Source organism: Fistularia commersonii, chromosome 32, assembly GCF_037954325.1.
Source record: "Fistularia commersonii isolate RoL2024-O1a breed Wild chromosome 32, RoL_Fcom_v1.0, whole genome shotgun sequence".
In the NCBI taxonomy this organism is placed as follows: Eukaryota; Metazoa; Chordata; class Actinopteri; order Syngnathiformes; family Fistulariidae; genus Fistularia; species Fistularia commersonii.
The window spans coordinates 6,754,258-6,772,814 of NC_141315.1; the positions used below are offsets into that span (position 1 = coordinate 6,754,258).

The 18,557-nt window shown below is 41.7% G+C and overlaps 1 protein-coding gene and 2 non-coding genes across 5 annotated transcripts; 1 reads left to right on the top strand and 2 right to left on the bottom strand.

Annotated features, from left to right (window-relative positions):
• Positions 1 to 45: 45 nt before the first annotated feature.
• trnal-aag (transfer RNA leucine (anticodon AAG)) lies at positions 46 to 127 on the bottom strand. The gene has a single exon. It is a non-coding gene; the product is annotated as a tRNA-Leu (tRNA).
• A 792-nt stretch (positions 128 to 919) lies between these two features.
• eef2k (eukaryotic elongation factor 2 kinase) lies at positions 920 to 17,504 on the bottom strand. 3 transcript variants are annotated; one of them, XM_086139648.1, is made up of 19 exons: positions 17,265 to 17,504; positions 16,606 to 16,873; positions 14,629 to 14,688; positions 13,026 to 13,126; positions 9,810 to 9,870; positions 8,947 to 8,984; positions 8,294 to 8,465; positions 7,658 to 7,807; positions 7,433 to 7,565; positions 5,792 to 5,919; positions 5,403 to 5,601; positions 5,151 to 5,215; positions 4,789 to 4,866; positions 3,671 to 3,736; positions 3,111 to 3,242; positions 2,725 to 2,913; positions 2,511 to 2,635; positions 1,991 to 2,169; positions 920 to 1,497 (listed from the first exon to the last, which is right to left on the bottom strand). In XM_086139648.1, exons 2-19 carry the CDS (start codon positions 16,855 to 16,857, stop codon positions 1,385 to 1,387), a joined length of 2,241 nt encoding a protein of 746 aa, XP_085995774.1. In that variant the 5' UTR covers positions 16,858 to 16,873; positions 17,265 to 17,504; the 3' UTR covers positions 920 to 1,384. The 3 variants fall into 3 exon arrangements, with proteins under 3 accessions (XP_085995774.1, XP_085995775.1, XP_085995776.1); XM_086139649.1 differs by lacking the exon at positions 3,671 to 3,736 and adding an exon at positions 3,956 to 4,012; XM_086139650.1 differs by lacking the exon at positions 14,629 to 14,688 and having other exon boundaries at positions 17,265 to 17,489.
• A 456-nt stretch (positions 17,505 to 17,960) lies between these two features.
• Positions 17,961 to 18,042, top strand: trnal-uag (transfer RNA leucine (anticodon UAG)). Its single transcript has one exon. It is a non-coding gene; the product is annotated as a tRNA-Leu (tRNA).
• Positions 18,043 to 18,557: the final 515 nt, after the last annotated feature.

Sequence of the window (18,557 nt, forward strand, 5' to 3'; positions counted from 1 at the left end):
GCGGTGGGAATACTCGATTAAGAAGGAAACGGGCCAAAAAAGGCTTGGCAGCGGTGGGATTCGAACCCACGCCCCCGAAGAGACTGGAGCCTTAATCCAGCGCCTTAGACCGCTCGGCCACGCTACCATATATAACCATTTCGGATTTTTGGGAATAGAATTTAGACATATGTGTTTGCAAACATCATATTATTACTATTATTTGCTCTGACAATTTGAGATTTAAGACGATGGCTAAGGGAAAATAAATGTCTAGCCACATGCTTTTTTAGTTTGTTTTTCTGAGCTGTAATCTTATTCTTTGGCGTTTGCCAGGACTAACTTTATACACCAGCATTAAGTCAAAAAAACTGATTACAAGCCATTCTGACTACACTTTATACAATATTTAGTGAACATGTTCAACACTTGAATTTTTGTATTGAGTTTTCGTGACCTGCCAAAACTATAGATGTCACATCTACCTACCTTTGTATTTATTCAAAGTTCATTAATCTGCAATGTCTCTTTCAAACAAACAATACAATTGAAAAACCTGAATTCATGCTACCCTGACTGATGTGCACTTTATACAATATGAACTGAAAATAATGATCACTTGGAAGTTTTTTTATGCGGTTTGGTGACCTGATGTCATATTTACATTTGCATTTATAAATAAATGTTCATTTGTGTCCCTGTAGAATACAAAATAAATGCAATTTGAAAAAAATAAAGAAACAGTAGGAACCTGCAGTTCGGGCAAGATAAAGTTCTCAGAGCCTTGAAGATTAACTTCGAGCAGGTGACGCGATCCCGACTGATTCAAAATATATTTTTGTTTTTAAATCAAGACTCAACTCGACTATATATAGCTTAAGGTGTTTCATTGTCTCTTCCAGTCAAGTTATTTAGGATTAGCAATAATGACAACAACTGCCCAAAAAGAATAATGCAAACTTTATTTTTACATAGTTATTTTTCAAGCATTTTTTTGTTATACATTCTTCCAAATCAAGGGTGTTAATCTGGCAGGCAAATTTTGTTAATTATGTTCTTTGTTTTGCATCTTCAAGCCCTCATGTTCATATGAACACATCCACTTTGCGACGGCATTATTAGAAAAAACAAAATGTTAGGGAAAAAGGAGTGATTATCAGCGTAGAGGGAGACAGATTGAACAAAAAAATGAGAAATGATCGCAGAGGGCTGAACAAACGACCGCGCACGCACACACACACCCACACACACACACACATATGTACAGAAATTACCATTACCAGAATTTCTGTCATAAAAAATATGTAAACGGTAACTTTTCAGTCTGCATCCCGACTGTGTAAAACCAGCCCGGGTGACATGTAACTTCAATGGTCTTATTGGGACAAAAGTGCTCTTCTCCCAGTTATTCTTCCTCGACAAGCGCCCAGGCCTCTTCAGCTTTCATGTAGTATTGGTTGGCGAGACGGCCTTTCATAGATTCCATGGCGGCTTCAGCTGCTTCTGTAAAAAGATCACCTGCGGGAAGGGCACAATATGAGAGGTCAGAGGTCAAGTCGATCATGGATGCTGAGACTTCATTGTGGCTTTATGCTGTGAATTTTTTAAATGTAAAGCCTGCAGTACAAAAAAAAAAATACATGTAGTTTCTTTGGATCACGTGTGGTTAAAAACCTTATTCCACCCTGGAACAATGAATAATGAAAAAACTTGATGGAACTGTGCATACAGTAATATTTTGGCCAGTAATTGCATAATGCAGTTATAGTCTCCAAATAACAAAGATGGGTTTTTCATAATTATCAGTTGCATAGGCCTGCACGGACTGTAGTTGTGACATAATATCAACAGTCAGAAAGTATTTAGTTGTCTCTTTTTTCGTTACGAATGAGGCTGTATCCAAAACAGGAAAGGAATGGAACAGTTGACATTCCCTGCAGGCCAGGAACGAGCCAGAGTCATACTACAAGGGTACTGTAAAGCATTAGTTTGTGTTTGTGTGGAGTCTAACCTGCTTTCTGCGGGTCTGCAGTGAGGTTGAACCCTCCCACTTGGTACATCTCCGCCTGTCTGGCCAGGATCAGGTAGCGAGGCTCGTCCTGCGTGCCGTCGAACTCCCCGCCTTCGTCGTAGTCCGTCATGCGCAGCGCGCTGTCGTACCAGTGGATCGCTTCATCCCAGTCCTGCTTTCTGGTTGACGAAAAGAGAGAAGAAAGAAAAAAAAACACTTAGATACTGTAACTGAGGATGTATTCTGTGCTCTCACAGATCGTATGTCTCTCAATTTACAATCTTTATTTACAAACAAATAAATTACAGTCAAGAAACCATTTCTATTTTGCCAAAGTTTTTCTTTCAAATTTTGATTTTGTTCATTCGCTTTGCTTGAGTGATATCTTGGACACATAAGTGCATGAACTGTTTATAAAACATAAAGTGTGTTTATTTTCAAACATGATGAGAGCTTCTGCAGCTCCAAACATGTCCTCTCAGGGGCAGCAGTGTCCCACTTTCAATGCACCTTCACTGACCTGTCAGCTGACAGATTGACTCCTGAGTCAAAAGCTCTGGCCACCGTGATCATAGAAGATCGGTCACCGGCCTCAGCAGCCAGCAGCAGGAATTTGAAACCCTTCATCCTGTTTCCGGCAGAATCCTTCCGACAACACAGGGGCGGCAGAGTTAAGAGTCACATTGGTTGAAAATTAAAGGAGCGGACCGGAGGAAAATTAAAAGGAGGGGTACCTCTAGAGTCATGTCTGGCAGGATGTGGTGGGGCAACTGCAGGCAGCATTGTCCCAGAGCAATGATGGCCTCCAGCTCTCCACACTGGGCGGCCCTTTCCAGGTGCAGCATGGCCGAATCCTGATCCCAGGGCTCGTCTTTCTCACAGAAACGACCCGCTTCATGGTAGCGCACCATGGCCAGGTGGACCTGGATGGGAAAGATAACGATAATGGAAGAAGTTTGATGTGACACTTATGTTGTGGTAATGCTTAATGTCGCCCCTTGAAAAAGCATTTTTAGGACAGAAAGCCCAGGATCGGTGGGTTTGCCGGGTTCTGACAGGCATGCTACACGATCTTCTATCCCAACTGCCGGGATTTCACCAAGCGCTGTGTTTTTCTCACTTTTCCAAGAATCGACTGGCCAATCTTCTTCTGCAGGAGGGTGTTGAGTCGCTCAACCTCTGTGGCCACGCAGGAGGGCCGGTGCACGTGGGCGCGGGACGAGTGGTAGAAGCTCCACTTCTCCTCGGTCATCTGACCACGAGCCATCGCAGAAAAAAAAAAACAGGAAAATCAAAAAGTCTGAAGCCAAAATGGCAACATGTCACATACGAGTCACACACAGTCCTCCAGAAAAGTGTATTTTCCAGAAAAAACAAGCACAACCACTCGATGTTAATGTGGCAAGAATGATAAGCGTGATGGCAAAGTTGGTGAAAGAGGTACATGGAGGTCAATTTCTCTGCATTTCCCTTTTTTTTTTCCAACGACTGTTTCCGGTTTCTCGACTGAATGCGAGGATCAGAGAGGAAAAGGAAACATTCAGACCGGTATAATTTTAACCTGAAAATCATGCTGGATATATTTTTTTCACCCCGCTCACGATCGTTCGGCAAAGACAAAAACACTAAAGTGCTGCAAAAGCACACGCTTGGCTCTGAGGCCCCCATGCAAGTAATCACCCATTTGTCATCAGGAGTGCATGAATTTTGTTTTGCAGAAACCCTTGGAGGTGCTACCATCTTCCTCTAGTAAGGGAACACACACACACACACACACACATAGCAACAGGAACAAAATCAGATGGGAAGTGAGGAATGTTTCTCTTTGAGAAACTGATGAAGCAAGAAAAAGGGCAGGGAAATCAAAGTGAGGGAAGATTTGTAAGGAGGGTTATGGGATTGAGCGGATGGCTACATTGAAGGGGAAGGTGACGTCAACACACGGTTTTATTTAGGTTTCTTTACCCGTCTGACACTGTCGTCATCCGACTCGGAATAATGTCTTTGGTAGCGATGATGGGCCTATGTGACGATACAACATGCGTCAAACCTACTGTCAGAACATCTACGTGGAGAAGAGGAAAAGTTAACAGGCCAGCGGCTGCCGGGGGAGGATCCCAACACAGAACAGGGTGAAATACATTCATGAGTCCAATGTGACGGGGAGGGAAAAATACTAAAAGTATATCAATTTCTTTGAAAATAGTCCAAAATGTGATTCACCTTGAACATGAGATCATTTTAAAGGTTTGTTTAAGAAACATACAGGAGCAAAAACAGAGAAGACAAACTGAAAAATGGTAAATATTTTCACCAAATGTCACATTTTAAACAGAAATCTCTTGTGAGGGGAAAAAAAAAAAGAAATATTTCAAACAAAAAAAAAACAGTAAAATGGAATTTTTATTTCAGTTAAGTTGAGGGAGAAAAATAATTCTAAAATATGTTCATGACATGCACACTTACTTAACCTTATCAGCCTGTACAGGAGAGGAGAAAGAGATAAAACAGGCTCATTTTCCTTTTCTGCTCGGTTGTATGTGTGTGTGTGTGTGTGTGTGTGTGTGTGTGTGTGTGTGTGTGTGTGTGTGTGTGTGTGTACGCGGAACATTTGCATTCCTCAGTCACTTCCAGAGATGGAGGGGGAGATTAGTCTCCGCCACCAAAACACTGGAAACCCCTGCTTGTAAAGGTCAACAGAGAACGAGATAATGCACGTCTACGTGAAAGAAAGCGATCCTGCGAAATGTCTGACCGACCCAAACTGATAATCAGTTAATGGGAACGGAATTCCTTACCCCGTCCACGTGGTCATTGAGATCCCCGTCGTTCCTCTTCTCGCTAGGGTAGCCGCTGTCCCCGCCACTCTCTGATTCCTGTGGACAGAGAAAAACAAAACAATGAAAATGCATGCAGCTGATCAGCGGGATGTGCGGCAGGATTATAATCTGGGACTAAGGACTAGAGCTGGTGATTTTACTTGATTATTTTGATTATCAACTGGACGGTAACAAATGTAATAATTAACATAATAGAATTTAAGGAAATATAATTCATTTTTAAGAAAAACGAAGACGATAACATTGATGACAAAAATTTGAGCAAGTGGAAAATTTGGGAAATTTAGCAAAACAGGCTTCAGTGTTCAGCGAGTCCTCACCTTGTGTTCACCAGTGTTATTATTGTTGAGCCTTTCGTATTCATACATCCCAGAGAAAGATAAACCTGCAAAAAAAAAAAAAAAAAGGTTGTAAATAAAACCAATCAATCAATATTTGTGAGGTGAAATAGTGAAAACGAAATGATGCGGATGGAGAAGCCAAAAGGTCATTCATGCCCGGTCTTTGTTTAATCCATCAGATTAACCGGAGCATTGGAACGAAGGAAAAAAAAAAAAAGTCTGATCGCATACCGAGGGAGGACTTGCCAATGGATCCGGGCGCAACCAGCGGGGAGCACGGGATCGAGTCCACGTCGCTCGCGCTCTCGTCGGCCGAAGACGTCTCCGACAGGCGGGACAGGAGCAGGGGGGCCCGGCTCCCGGACATGGTGCGGATCCGGGGAGAGCCGCAGGGCTCCTCGCAGCCCCTCAGCACCGTCTTGGCCGACTTCTGAAACCAGATTGAGGTCAGAGGGAGCGGGAATCGGGCCCTGGAAGTAACTTGCTCAATAAAGTTCTACCATTTATTGCACGATGGATTTAAGTTATATCTGATTGTGAATTTTACTGAAACGCAACCAATCTTTTTTCCGAATTTCTCTCGATCCCTGAACTCCGAAGCAGCAAGTTGGGATACTTGCAAGCAGTTTGTTGGTGGTGTCCAGCTGAGCCTTCTCCGAGGGCGACAGGTCGAAGGGCGTCAGACCCATGCTCTTGCAGATCTTGTTACACAGGTGGGAGTGGAAGAACAGGGCCATGCCTCGCACACCTGGAACACGGTTGTGACCAAGATGTTGTATTTCCCTCAGTTTCAGATTGGGGTGCCTCTGTATCTAATTTATGATTTTTTTGAATGCAATAAGCCAAACATAGTGAGTTATTTACAAATGCATACACATACAAATAACACTGAGGAGAAATTGATTGAAATCACATCGACTTCAAGCTTTTATACAGCGGAACTTAGACTTACAAGTGCCTCAACTTGGGAGTTTTTCGAGATACGAGCTGTCGCTCAGTTGATTTTTTGTTTTATGATACGAGCAGAGATCTGAGTTTGCTGCGAGCGGGATGAGCGTTTTACACCGACATGGCCGCCGCTGTCTGTGAAGTGGTGATTAAAAACAGTCCGATGCACCACCTGCAACTAGATAACCCGGTGAAAAAATCATGGGAAAAACACGAACGAGGTATGGCGTGTCGTCAACTTGTCCATGAAGAGATGGAGACGTTGTTTTTGGAAAGAAACCGTGACCAAAGCCTCATTTTTGAGAAGGTGTGAAAATAACGGGGGATTTGACGCAGCATGCGACGGGGACGTCAACGGACAAGGCATCGGAGGAGTCACTCAAAGCCAGTCGATTCTTTTAAAAAAAAACACATTCACTTAGTCACTAAATTAAGTTTAGTAATAAAGTGTAGCATAGTATGCAAGTTACATTTAGCAATACACCGTAGCATCGAGTGTGTCGTCAGAGTGGGGAAATTTCAATTGCACTCAGCACAAGGTGGATAATGCAGTAGAGGTAGTTAATAATGTACAAGCAGTAAGATAAAAAATATCCAAAGAAATATAAATACAGAAAATAAAAAAAGAAAAGAAATAAGAAATCAAAATAAAGAATTAAAACAATATATAAACTGTATAAACGTATAAAAGCCGCAACTAGAAGCATACAAAAATGCATACAGAAACCACATCTGTGACGAGTGTCTGGGTGAATGAATGTAGGGGTGAGTAACTGAATGAATGAATGAATGAATGAATGAATGAATGAATAATTGAATGAATGAAAAGCAATAGAGCACCAAATGAAATGATCTCTTCCACTGCTGCCAGCATCTTTGCCCGATCTTCGCAGAAAATACACTTAATAAAACCACTTTATTTCTTACATTGTCTTTATTATGTGTTATTATTATTTATATAGTAAATTTTATTAATAAAGTACATGTTTCTTATCTAAAAACACAAGGGGCTGGAACAGATTCATTAATTAATTTCAATGGTGAAATTTAATTTGATATACGAGCAAAATGAGTTACGAGCTCGGTCCCGGAACAAATTTAATTCGTAAGTCAAGGTATTACTGTATTTTAAATACAGAAAAAATGATTGGTGCTTCACTTGTGTCTGCAGTGGGATATAATATGAAGTCCATTGTGGGATAAAAAAAAAATGCAAAACATCTTTGAGTCAAGTCGAAGGCAAAAATTCAGATGCATTTTTAGACTACAGTCTTATGTTTGGCAAACAAGTCACAAGCCAGAGAGAGACGTACCCAGATTTCCATCACCAAAGTCGGTGCCTTTCTCCGTGTGGATCTGAGGGTCCGTGTAGAGATCTCCCACCCCCTGGATGTCCACCACGATCAGCTGGTGGCCCGACCGCTCAAAGGAGAAGTGACTGAAGGCCTGACGGAACGCAGAGGCGAAAGGTGAAGAGAAAATCGCCGGGGCGACCACAACTTCCCCCCCCCCCCCCCGAGTGAGTGCGAGCTCCTCACCTGCGGAGTGAGCCTGATGTTGTCGTCTCTCACGAAGCCGGAGTTTGAGTTGTACTTGATGTACTTGCCCTCAATGTAATGCTCCAGGTGGAAGAGGGGTTTGTCCGGCCTGTTGGTCATTTCCACCACGCACATCTGCATGATGTCTACCTGTGGAGTCACACGGATGCCGAAAGTGACCGATTGCAGAAAAACATGGGGTTTCTCCATGTCAGTAGTCTGGAGCCCAATAAAGTCCAAAAAAAATTTAATTTGTTTATATCTGGGGGCCTTCGAGGCGAGGCAGGAATCCTAATGGCGGCTGGCATGCACTTTAAGAGGATTTAAGGGTGTCAGGATACCCTTAAAAACTTTAAGATCAAACTGCATCAGGCAGTAAACAAAATCAAAATCTTTGTACTTAAGACCTTAAGACACTTAATAGCCTTGACTTGTTACTTTGACACTTTATAGTTTTATTTGTATTTCTTATTCTCCCCTCTTTTTTATACTGTTTATACAATTTCCTACTATTATTTATTATTGTTATGTTTTACTTGAAACTCTGGCACAACAATTTCCTTCAGGATAAACAAAGTTGTCCTTATTCTTATTCTTATTCTTATTCTTAAACGGGACAGGAGAAGTCTCCCGCACCTGCTTGGGAGGTCTGTGGCGGTTGAACTCCTCTCCCCATAGTTTGGCCTCCATCTGAAGCCGAACGTCCTCGAAGTAAACATTTCGGTTCACGCTCTCCATGTATCGCTTGGCCACGTAGTTGGAGGCTGATTTCCAGTTGCTGCTGTGAGAGAAGTTCGATAACTTCTTCCTGGATGATCGAGAAAGATTACAACCTCATATGATTCATGTCATTTTGGATTTCAAAAGTGCTGTGTTTAGGCCTTAAGAAAGTCAGGACATGTATTTCCAGGTCGTGTTATGAAGACGTTTTCTTATGTGATACTCAAAAAAACCAGCCTCTCTACTGTTCCCATGTAAACGAGGATTAACCTCACCACGGTGTCCTGCAAAACACAGGCAACTGATTATAAATGAAGTCCTGAAAACTGCTCTGCTGCAGCTCTCTCTCGCTCTCTCTCAACCATCTTTGGCTCGGAGACGGCCTTCACTGGGTCGGAGCCAGACGCGTAAGGAATGTGGACCTGTGCAACTCGTCGTCTGCAGCCTCGGAGCCGCACGCCGCTCCGCCTTGTTTACACTGTGACCTCAGCGGCCTCCATTATTAGAAACCAGAGGGCAACAACCGCCGGATGAGAGCGCATGGAAAGATGAGAGATGTTCCTACTTACGTTCTGAAGCATTCCCTCATGGCTCCTTTCCCAAACGGCTGTGAGAAACCAGACAGAGACCGTTAAGGAGTCAGGAGAAAAGACCCCACAAGATTTTCATTTGAGTATAATTCGCCCTTTTTATTATGAGAGCGATGTTAGTATACATCTAATTAGGTATGATATTGTTCGTGCTGATAGGATGGTTATTAATGTTCTAACTTTCATTGTAATTCAGTCACGAATGGAGGTTCTTTTGAACGCTTTGCTTTTTTGAGTTTTTAATTCCATTGTGCATTTCAAAAAATGCCTGTATATCATTTACCTTGTTTGTTCTGTACTTTTTACATAGTTAAATAACTAGTGAACTTAACTGAGAATGTAACTGATGATATTATGACCAATATGATTTTTATCATTATTTTTATCATTACTACTTCTACCAATTCTACTAATGATATCAAAATTTTGTGTTTTTTGAGTTGGCTCTATAGATTCAAGATTCAAATTGTTTATTGTCATATGTTCAGTCTGGAAATGTGTTTCTCTGTACAATGCAAATTGTTTTTCTGCCCACAGTGAAGCCAGATAGGTATCAAAAAAATTAAAATATTTCATAAAAATATTATCGTATTATTTATATTAACAGGTTTTTAATTGTAAAATACTGTCTTCTTGCACTGACTATTTGGTATTGACTTATTTTCCATGCTAAAATATTAGTTTCTATTTCAACTCATTATTATCATTGGTGGCATTTTATTTAATAAGAACTTATTATGACTCACTCATAGCCTAGATTTTCTTATGATTAAGCAAATTATATCAAGCCTGTACCCCCCTACGGTTGGGTAAATCTGCATTTATTTAGATAAGAGTGATACCTGTTTGGCCATCTTCACATGCACCTGATCTTGAGCCCACTCCCCCGTGATAGCGTTATACCTGCAGAGATATGCAAAACAAATGTTTACACTCTGAAAACTCATATCTAAGGTTCAATAGGAGTCCCTAGCCCTCTTTATTTCCAACTGGCTTTTAAAAATAAATTACCAAAATGACAATGATCCCTGGGTTGGTGCCCATTCACTTATCGTGTCATGACGCCCCTTGCAGAACAAGCTATCACACAAAATCTACTAGGAACTTCAACATGAACAAAAATATAATCATCAAATTTATGAGGAAGTTGAAGCACCAAAGAATTGCACTTTGTGCACTCAAGGAGTGCATCATGTTAGATATAAACCCGTTCTGTGCACACGCACACACACATGCACACACACACGCACACACACACACACACACACACAAAGTGAAGCTGCAAACAGGCTGAACCACAACAAGCTTAACCTCTTTAAACAAAGGCAATTCTTATAGATCATGTAGTTCCAAAGGCAAACTAGTTATGTTGGGCACGTTGCTGCTTGAAGCCTCGGTCTCTGGGATTTCAGCCTAAAAACCAGGTGTGTCGCCGTGTGAGAGTCCGACATCTGCAGGTGATGTTTACGCCGTAGCGCCGACCCCATGACCCTCCTACACTCAGAGAAAGTATACTTTGTTTTTCTGTTCAGCCCGACAGTTATGTAATTGCATGGTAAGCAGGACGGTCTGTAACACTGACCTCCGTTCCTCTCCGCGCCTTCTATTGTCACACGGTCAATAAACCTTCGCGGTTTGAATCATTTACAGAAAGCTCTCATCGGGTCTGGCATAACCTGCACTAAACAAGTTAGTTTTGAAACTGTGAGGAGGGCGTCTGTTGGTCTGCAGCCGTTTCTGACTTCTTATCAAGCACACACACATATACACACAGTGGTTGGCTTCCTCTGTGGAGCAAAATAACATTAAAGAATGTTAGCAGAAAGGTTGTGTGTGTGTGTGTGGGTGGGTGTGTGTGTGTGTGTGTGTGTGTGTGTGTGCCCGTTGGCCTCCCTCCAAAACAAGAACGATTTGTTGCGAATGAAAAAGTAAGAGTTGGCTTTGAATGAATTGCAGGTCTGATTTACCAGTATGTATCATTTCATTTTATGTGATGGTTGTTTCAAAGCATGTCAAAAGCTAGTAAAGTTTATGACCCCTTTGGGAGACGAGTCTCTGCGGAGCATTTCATGAGGTAACACGTTGTACCTCAAAGAGCTCAGCAGAGGATTTTCTACAGTCAACAGGGTTAAATGTGTACGCACTGTCTGGGTCAGTGTGTGTGTGAGTGTGTGTGTGTGTGTGTGTGTGTTGACAGGATGTGCATATCGAGTTAATAAATACCGAGAGCAAACTGTAGGTGTAGCTGCAACCTGAGCGCCGCTGCAGCCCACGTAACAAAAACAATAATGTTGCTCGATAAAATACATTAAAAAAAAAAGGAAAATCAAGCGGCCCGGGAACGCAGTGTGCAGTGGTCTCTCATTGCACCAAGTTGATTCATGGGAGGAGGAAGGAGGGTTGAGGTTTCATGCGGGTAAAATTAGCACACGGGGAGAGAATGCCAGGGCAAATCCATCTCCTGGCGGTTCCTCCTCCCAGGAATCGAGTCCAAGCACTGTACGTTATGTAACCCATCCTGCGCGCGCACACACACACACACACACACACACACAAACACACACACAAACACACACAGCTAAAGGAATTCCTCCTGCTTTTTTTGATCACCCTAATGCAGTTGCTGTGCTGTGCTGATAGTGAACGTTCAAGAACTGCACGGGTTCAGAAGATGGGAGGAGGTGAAAATTGATGTCGGACATGATCAGTGTGAACAACTGGACAACAAACAGAAGTTGTAATAGGTTTTTTTCATTTTGCTGTAGCACCGACTGGCTTTAAGTGGGTTTCCTTTCCAACTCGAGCTCGAGAGTACGGTAAATAGATCACCATAAGGGGGCGGTTCCTACCATTGGCTTTTCTGATTTGAAATTTTCACAGAGCACTCAAAAGTCTTTGTTTTGCCGCCATTTTTTCTCCCCAAACAATTAAACCTTGACATTCAACAATGAGGCACTAATTTAAATAACTTCTAAACAGAGGGTGAGTTCTGCTTTGTCACTCATTTGCACGTAATATCTGTCACTTTGAGCGCCGATAGGACAGTGTTGTTATTTGCAAAGGTGCCCCATGACCTGGCATGTCCCGCTGTCAATCAATAATGGAGGCCATCTGCTCCAACAGCTGCCGTGCTCCACCTGCACCCCCTGTGTATTTCAAGCCCACCCCAACCTGCAGCTCCATAGAGCACTTTTTTTTCTTTTCTTCTTTTTTCTAATTCTACTATTTCGGCTCACTGTTGTTGGACGCATTCTGGATGCGGGACACGTCCCCTTTTGGACAGAAATGCTCTGAAAAGCCTTTGTGCGCAGATAGACTAACTCGGGGTCTACACAGCTATCTGGGAACCACTAAAGTTTGTTTATATTTTGCTTCAATACTTTTCATATATTTAATTCTAATATTTAACTCATCTTTATGACTTTTACCCCTTGGACGCAGGGAAAAAAAGGTGAAATAATTTTACTTATCTTCTACAATTAAGTGGACCAACCGGAGCTTTTTTATTTTGATCTCAATTGGAAATGATTGAAATGTATACAGGAATAAGTCAGAACTGGTTTCATGGTTAAAAAATTGGTTCAAATGGAAGCATGGTTTCCAGGTCATGGGTGTAAAATGCTGACTGCTAATCGGGATCGCGCCCTCGCTGCAGTTTGTTACCCCATCCGACCGAACCCTCGCACACAACTCTGAATAAATATGCAGGTCAATCTAAGGTCCTTCCGTTTTCTACTATATCCTCAGTTACACATGATGCCTTTTCAACATTCTTCCTTTATTGTTGGTATCTGCATCAAAAAAATTCTAAACGTTTGCAGGCGCTATCAGAAACTCCCTGTCAATTCACTCAGTTAAATCAATAAACATCCATGCTTGCAAATTCACTTGCAAAAAAATGAATTTATCGAATGTAATCTGTTTTTAATTGGAAAAAAGGGGAAAAAATAAACAAAAACAAAATGGGATCAGGTTAATTTCTTTAAATCATTGGTGTACATCACCCAACCCCAGCCGGATATTAATCATCAGAGCAGACTCAGGTGAGATATTCCTACCTGTAGCGCACACAGGGCTCCGTCTCGATGTCCTCCAGATGAAACTCTGCCCAGGGGTCGGGCATGGCCCGGGCCTTCTCGATGGCGAGCTTCCACGTCTCCTGCCCCGAGAAAGACACGAATCAGGTTAGAGGACGGCGGCGTTGAGATTGCTGCCGATCAACAGAGGGGGTCGGCTAAAGCTCGCGGGGGGGAAAGATGGGAAAGCCGGTCAAGCAAAAGTAGGGGGGGAAAAGGAAAAGGTAAACAGGAGCGGCACTCAGGTTTAGAGGAAAGAAAGCAAATTATGGGGAAAGAGATGTCGGCGAGGAGGAAACACAAACAGAACTTCCAGACTGGGCACAAAAAAAGTCCATGGCACAATATTCTGAGTTTGTTATCGGGTATCAAAATATATTATTATAGAAAATCACGGCAAAAACACACTGTTTTTTTCAGCCACAACAAGTGCTTTGATTCCAATTTAACTTGGGTATTAAAGCACAAAATGAAAAATGAATATGTTATTAGTATTTATTGTATTATCTGTTGAATTATTAGAATTATTTTGAAATATTTCTTGCATGTTTTTTTTTTTGGTTTTCAGGTCATTATTTAGAGTTGCTTTTGATTTCGTAAATGAATAACTCAATTGCTTTTAAGTTCGTTTATCTGTTATTGCTGTGAATGATTTCTGGATTATTTTCAAGTTGTGGCTCGTTTACTTCTAGGGTGACGAATTTCCAATATTTTCCTGCACTGTCAGTAAATTTTCAGTAAATCTACGACAGAAAAATAAATTTGAATTAATTGATAACCTAATTTTAACAAAGAACAAATAAATAAAGTAGCATATGATTGACAAATATTCAACAAAAAAACAAACAATTAAATAAATGTATTTCTTCATAATTATTCAATAATATGTATCTATATCGCTCAGCTCTTCAAAAGGGAAGAAGATAGCACACGATCATAAAATAACAAAATTAACTCATGAACGTGTTGAGAAAAATGAAGTAAGAAATGGTCTAAAAATTACTGATCAGCCCTTGCTGGTCAGTCAAGAGCAGCTGCGCTGATTTCAAAAAATAACTTTCTAAGTAGGAAACCTTATTCAAGTGGTCAGTCGCCATTTAAGACCTTCCTGGTAACCCGACCCTCCTGAGCCGTATGATGCTGTGGCCACACGTCTCCCACGTACCGCCAGTCGCTGTCCAGCAAAAAGATTTAGATGCAAAGAATTTTTAAAGGGGCTTTTCAAGAACTGACTCGGAGACGTCACCGTTTCCTTGCTGGGGCATCCCACCGCAGTCAGAACATTATATTAAATATTATTTTGCGCAACCAGATTCGCTACATGGAAAAGATTTATTGATTTGTGCATGTTTTTACATGATCAAGATGTGTTTATTATAATATACGAATAGATTGATCAGTAAAGGGATTAGAGTTGGGGAGAAAAGGAGAATCTGCTGATTAGGATGCAGCAAGGTAGTGGAAAACTAAAAAAGTAGGGAAACATTACATAATAGTGATGGAAAAGTGACGCAAGGGGAAGGAAGTGAATATGGTCAGCAATGATGAGGAAGAGAAGGGAGATATAACTTGATCCGTCACATACCCGTGCACTCTCAGACAGAACCTTGTACGAGCGAGGCTCTGCCGGGTTCTCGGTTTCGTTCTACGTGGAAAGATGGAAAGAACGGACAGCTTTTCTCAGCAGAAGTTAAAAAAGAAAACACATCGGCACATTATTTCGGGATTACTTCGAGGAGACCGGACTTTAAACCTTTAAACAAAAGATTTTACATCAACAATAGGATGTTATGAAGATTCCCCTTAACCAACCACAGGGTATCAATGTTGACAGTGCGGTGATATTCTTAATGTTGAGCATTGGATGCCTGGATGTTGACATTCGAAAATATGTCAACATGAAGTGCATCCAATAAAATATCAGCGTTCATGTAGCATTGGTGTCCCAGCTGGACCTGGTGCTTGCTGGGAATGTATATATATAGAAAATATAACCATCTGTTACACTGGGCTACAATATTAACTGGCTTTTTTTCAGTCAGGGTCTTATTTACAAAAGAATGTAAACACTGCTAAAAAAAAAACAACAGCAAAACTAAAAGGCTGTTCGTCCCAGCAGCTGATTCCACAGCTTCCTGCTGGTCTGTGCTGGAAAAAAAGCCAAAAATCCAGCTGAACTGGTCATAGATCCACACATCATCATCAGTACTGGACTGTCAAAATAAGTGTCTTCATTTCTCCCCAACGTGTCCCTGATTTAACCCGGCTTGCAGACGTGCCGGGTCTGAACTCAGTGATGAGATGTGTTACACACTCCGTGAGAGGGATGGGCTGAAAACACGATCGCGGATACTTCCTGTTCCCTGGCAGTTCATCAGCTGAGGCTGGACTGTTGACTGGTGGAAAGTATCTCGGTGCGTGTGTGCAAGCATGTGCAGAAAAACAACAAGAAGGAAAAAAAAAATTGAAGATTTTCATGACGTTCTGTGCAAGACAGTGTTTACAACATACAGAAGCGCACACACTCGTTTTTCATCCTACTGGCCTATCAAACTGTTTCCTTTTTACTCGCATTTATTTCTGTAACCATTCCATGCACAAGGCATTTCTTTTACTTCTTTTTATATTTTTGCATTCTATTGAATGTATTTCACATGTCTTCATTTATTTGCATCTATACCTCATATTTGCATATTCTTCTTTATTATTTCTACTTGCACACTTTTCGACCATATTGCAGCTGTAACAATTAAATTTCACCGTTGTGAGATCAGAAGTTTTATCTTATCTCAGCTTTTTTACTGTATTTTGGGACTCCACCTCTTAAATACTTCCTTACTTTGTCTGTAACTGGTTAAATGTTTTCGTTAATTTTCTCTGTATTATGCAGTCTGACTGCAATATGATTTTACGGTTGCTTAGAAAGCAAAATGTTTTAAATGTTTATTGCTCATATTAACTAATGAGGTCGTTTTGTCCAAAAAAAAGAAATGCTACTCCCATTCAGACTTAAAATAAAGTGTATTTTACTTGAGGAGCGCCTTAAGTCATTCCTTTTCATGATGATCCATTCCTTTTCATAATACGCAAACAAGTAATCATCTCACACACACACGCACACATACAACAAGTGTGATTAAGGTGTTTGTAAAAGATTACAACGACTTTTGCGTAAGATTATTTTGTTTTACTTTACAAAGAGGACGAATCCTAGTTTACAATGCCTTGCAAGTGTAACAATGTGAAGATGTCCTCTTTGCAGTTTGGTAAAGTGTGTGTGTGTGGAGTAAGACAGTAAGCTCTGATTGTATATCTAGTTTCTACTACTTGCCAAGCTTCAAAATTGTGTTTTTGTTTTTCCCAGCCCAGTTCAGATTATGCTCTTAAACTGTGTGTTTATAGCCTGACCGAGGACCAACAGCTCAAAGGTCTCGGCTAGGTTTATTTTTCTAAGATGGTAGAGGTGGTGTGTCCACATCCTCAAATTCTCACACCGCAGTTCTCACTTCCCCTGTCACTCACGGTAACAACTTGCATCGGCGCCGCAGTGGCCACCACTCACCTTGTACAAAAAATTGCTCTTGGGAAGGGAGTTGGACAGCTGGCGGCTGTACACCTGCTTCTTCAGGTAGAGGCAGATCTCCTTGGCCGAGTCATCCAGGATGGGGCAGATGCGGTGATCCTCATCGTCTTCGTCGTCGCTGGCGTTGGCATCACTCAGGGACGAGGCCCGTTGCTTGGGGACGTTTGCTTGGAAGGAGGGTCTGCTTACGCTGCCCTCTTCGTCCATGCTGAACATTAGGTCGTCCTCCATTGTGACAGCAGTTCTCCTGGGGGTTGGGGTTGGGCAGGAATGTAAGTGAGTACAACCAGAACAAAATGGACAGCATGGACATGCACGACCCTGCATGGCTAATAATGGCACATCCCTGCAGAAGATAGTTATCCAACAGGCATGAACTAATACTGTCGGTCAAAGTAGTAACTCAATTCAAGAGGCACCATCTACATGCAGGGGAATTTACGGATCGATCCTTTAATGTTATTCGGTTACATCGTGTTTGGAAGAGGTGGCAAGGAGGGGTTCAAGCACATTGAGCTCCTGTGCTGTTGCCGGGACGGAACCCACGCAAAATTTAGTGAAAGAAAAGCAAAACCACGCTGTGAACTGAATTAGCGTGATGCTAGGCAGCTGTGCAACGATATCAAATACATACACACCTTTAAGAGCTCTATCGTGACAGCGGGAAGTGGCAAATCAGTCAACGTGGTCTTCTTCCACCTGAGATGTTTCTTTCGAGCTTGGGTTGCTGCAGTTCTGCTCTCCAGCCAGACCGGAGTGCTCGATCCTGGTTCTCCAAAGGGTCCTGAAGGTCCGGGAGGCGCCTGTCAACGAATCCAACCCGTCCACCACAGCGGCGCAGGCTGCCAGCACGTACAACCGCGTCCTCGCCTGACCACGCCCCCTCGCCTGACCACGCCCCCTCGCTTGACCACGCCCCGTCGTTGGTCGCTGCTCCTACTAATGCGTTCAAGTGCCGTCGGAAAGTAGCGTACTCCCTGTCGACGTAGAGGACAATTAATTCGTAATTTGAGTCAAACAAAGTCAAACGAGACTTTGTAAAATCGACTTTATGCAGTGAGGTCACGATGTATTTTTAAACACTTTAAATGAAAGTGTTAACGAAAATGTAAATACTGTTAAACGATAATTATTGTTCATAGCGGTGAATGATAGCACGTTGTAAACAGAGGTTGTACAACGCGGTTGAATTAGCGACCTAGAATAGTGTTTTCATTTCAATATATCGACTTTACTCGTCGTCTTTTAGGAATTTCAACGTACTACAGTCTGCCTTTAGCGTTGATCTCGTTATTGAGCGAATAAATCCTCCATATCCAGGCCGTATGTGTGTGGGTAGCGTGGCCGAGTGGTCTAAGGCGCTGGATTTAGGCTCCAGTCATTTCGATGGCGTGGGTTCGAATCCCACCGCTGCCATTACTATTATACCAGTAAACTGATGTGAAATACGATTACCTTTATTGATTCCATTAAGGGAAATTATTTTATAGCTATAGTTATAATGTTGAAAAAAGACAGTGAATATAAATATAAAGACAGATGATCGCAAGACAAAAAAATCATGAATAAATAGATAGCAGACAACAACATCAAGGAACAGTGACGGTGAAAAATTCACAAGCAGAACTAAACAATGATATAAATAGTGACAAAAATAAATAGCAATGAATAAAATAAATGAAGAAAAATACGCAGGGTGTGAGCTGTTGTACAGTCTGATGGCTGTGGGCACATGGGTTGTGTATTTTTTTCCCATGTAATTCCATAAAAGACTGTGTGGAAATGAATCCTATATTTTAAAATATTGGTTTGATTAAAGTGAAACTCTATGAAAATAGATGTTTCACTGATTTGTACCAATGTGGAACATTAAGATGACTTTTGCTATTACTACCTCTAATGTTACTGCTTGGTGCCAGCAGACTGAACAA

Bases quoted from the DNA above. Each gene is read 5' to 3' on its own strand.
- eef2k (XM_086139648.1), bottom strand. From the start codon at position 16,857: ATGGAGGACGACCTAATGTTCAGCATGGACGAAGAGGGCAGCGTAAGC. The intron at 8,985-9,809 runs GTATCACTCTTA...GGTTTCTCACAG, and splicing joins ATGTGAAGATGGCCAAACAG to CCGTTTGGGAAAGGAGCCAT. The intron at 5,920-7,432 runs GTACGTCTCTCT...ACCGTGTTCCAG, and splicing joins CTTTGGTGATGGAAATCTGG to GTGTGCGAGGCATGGCCCTG.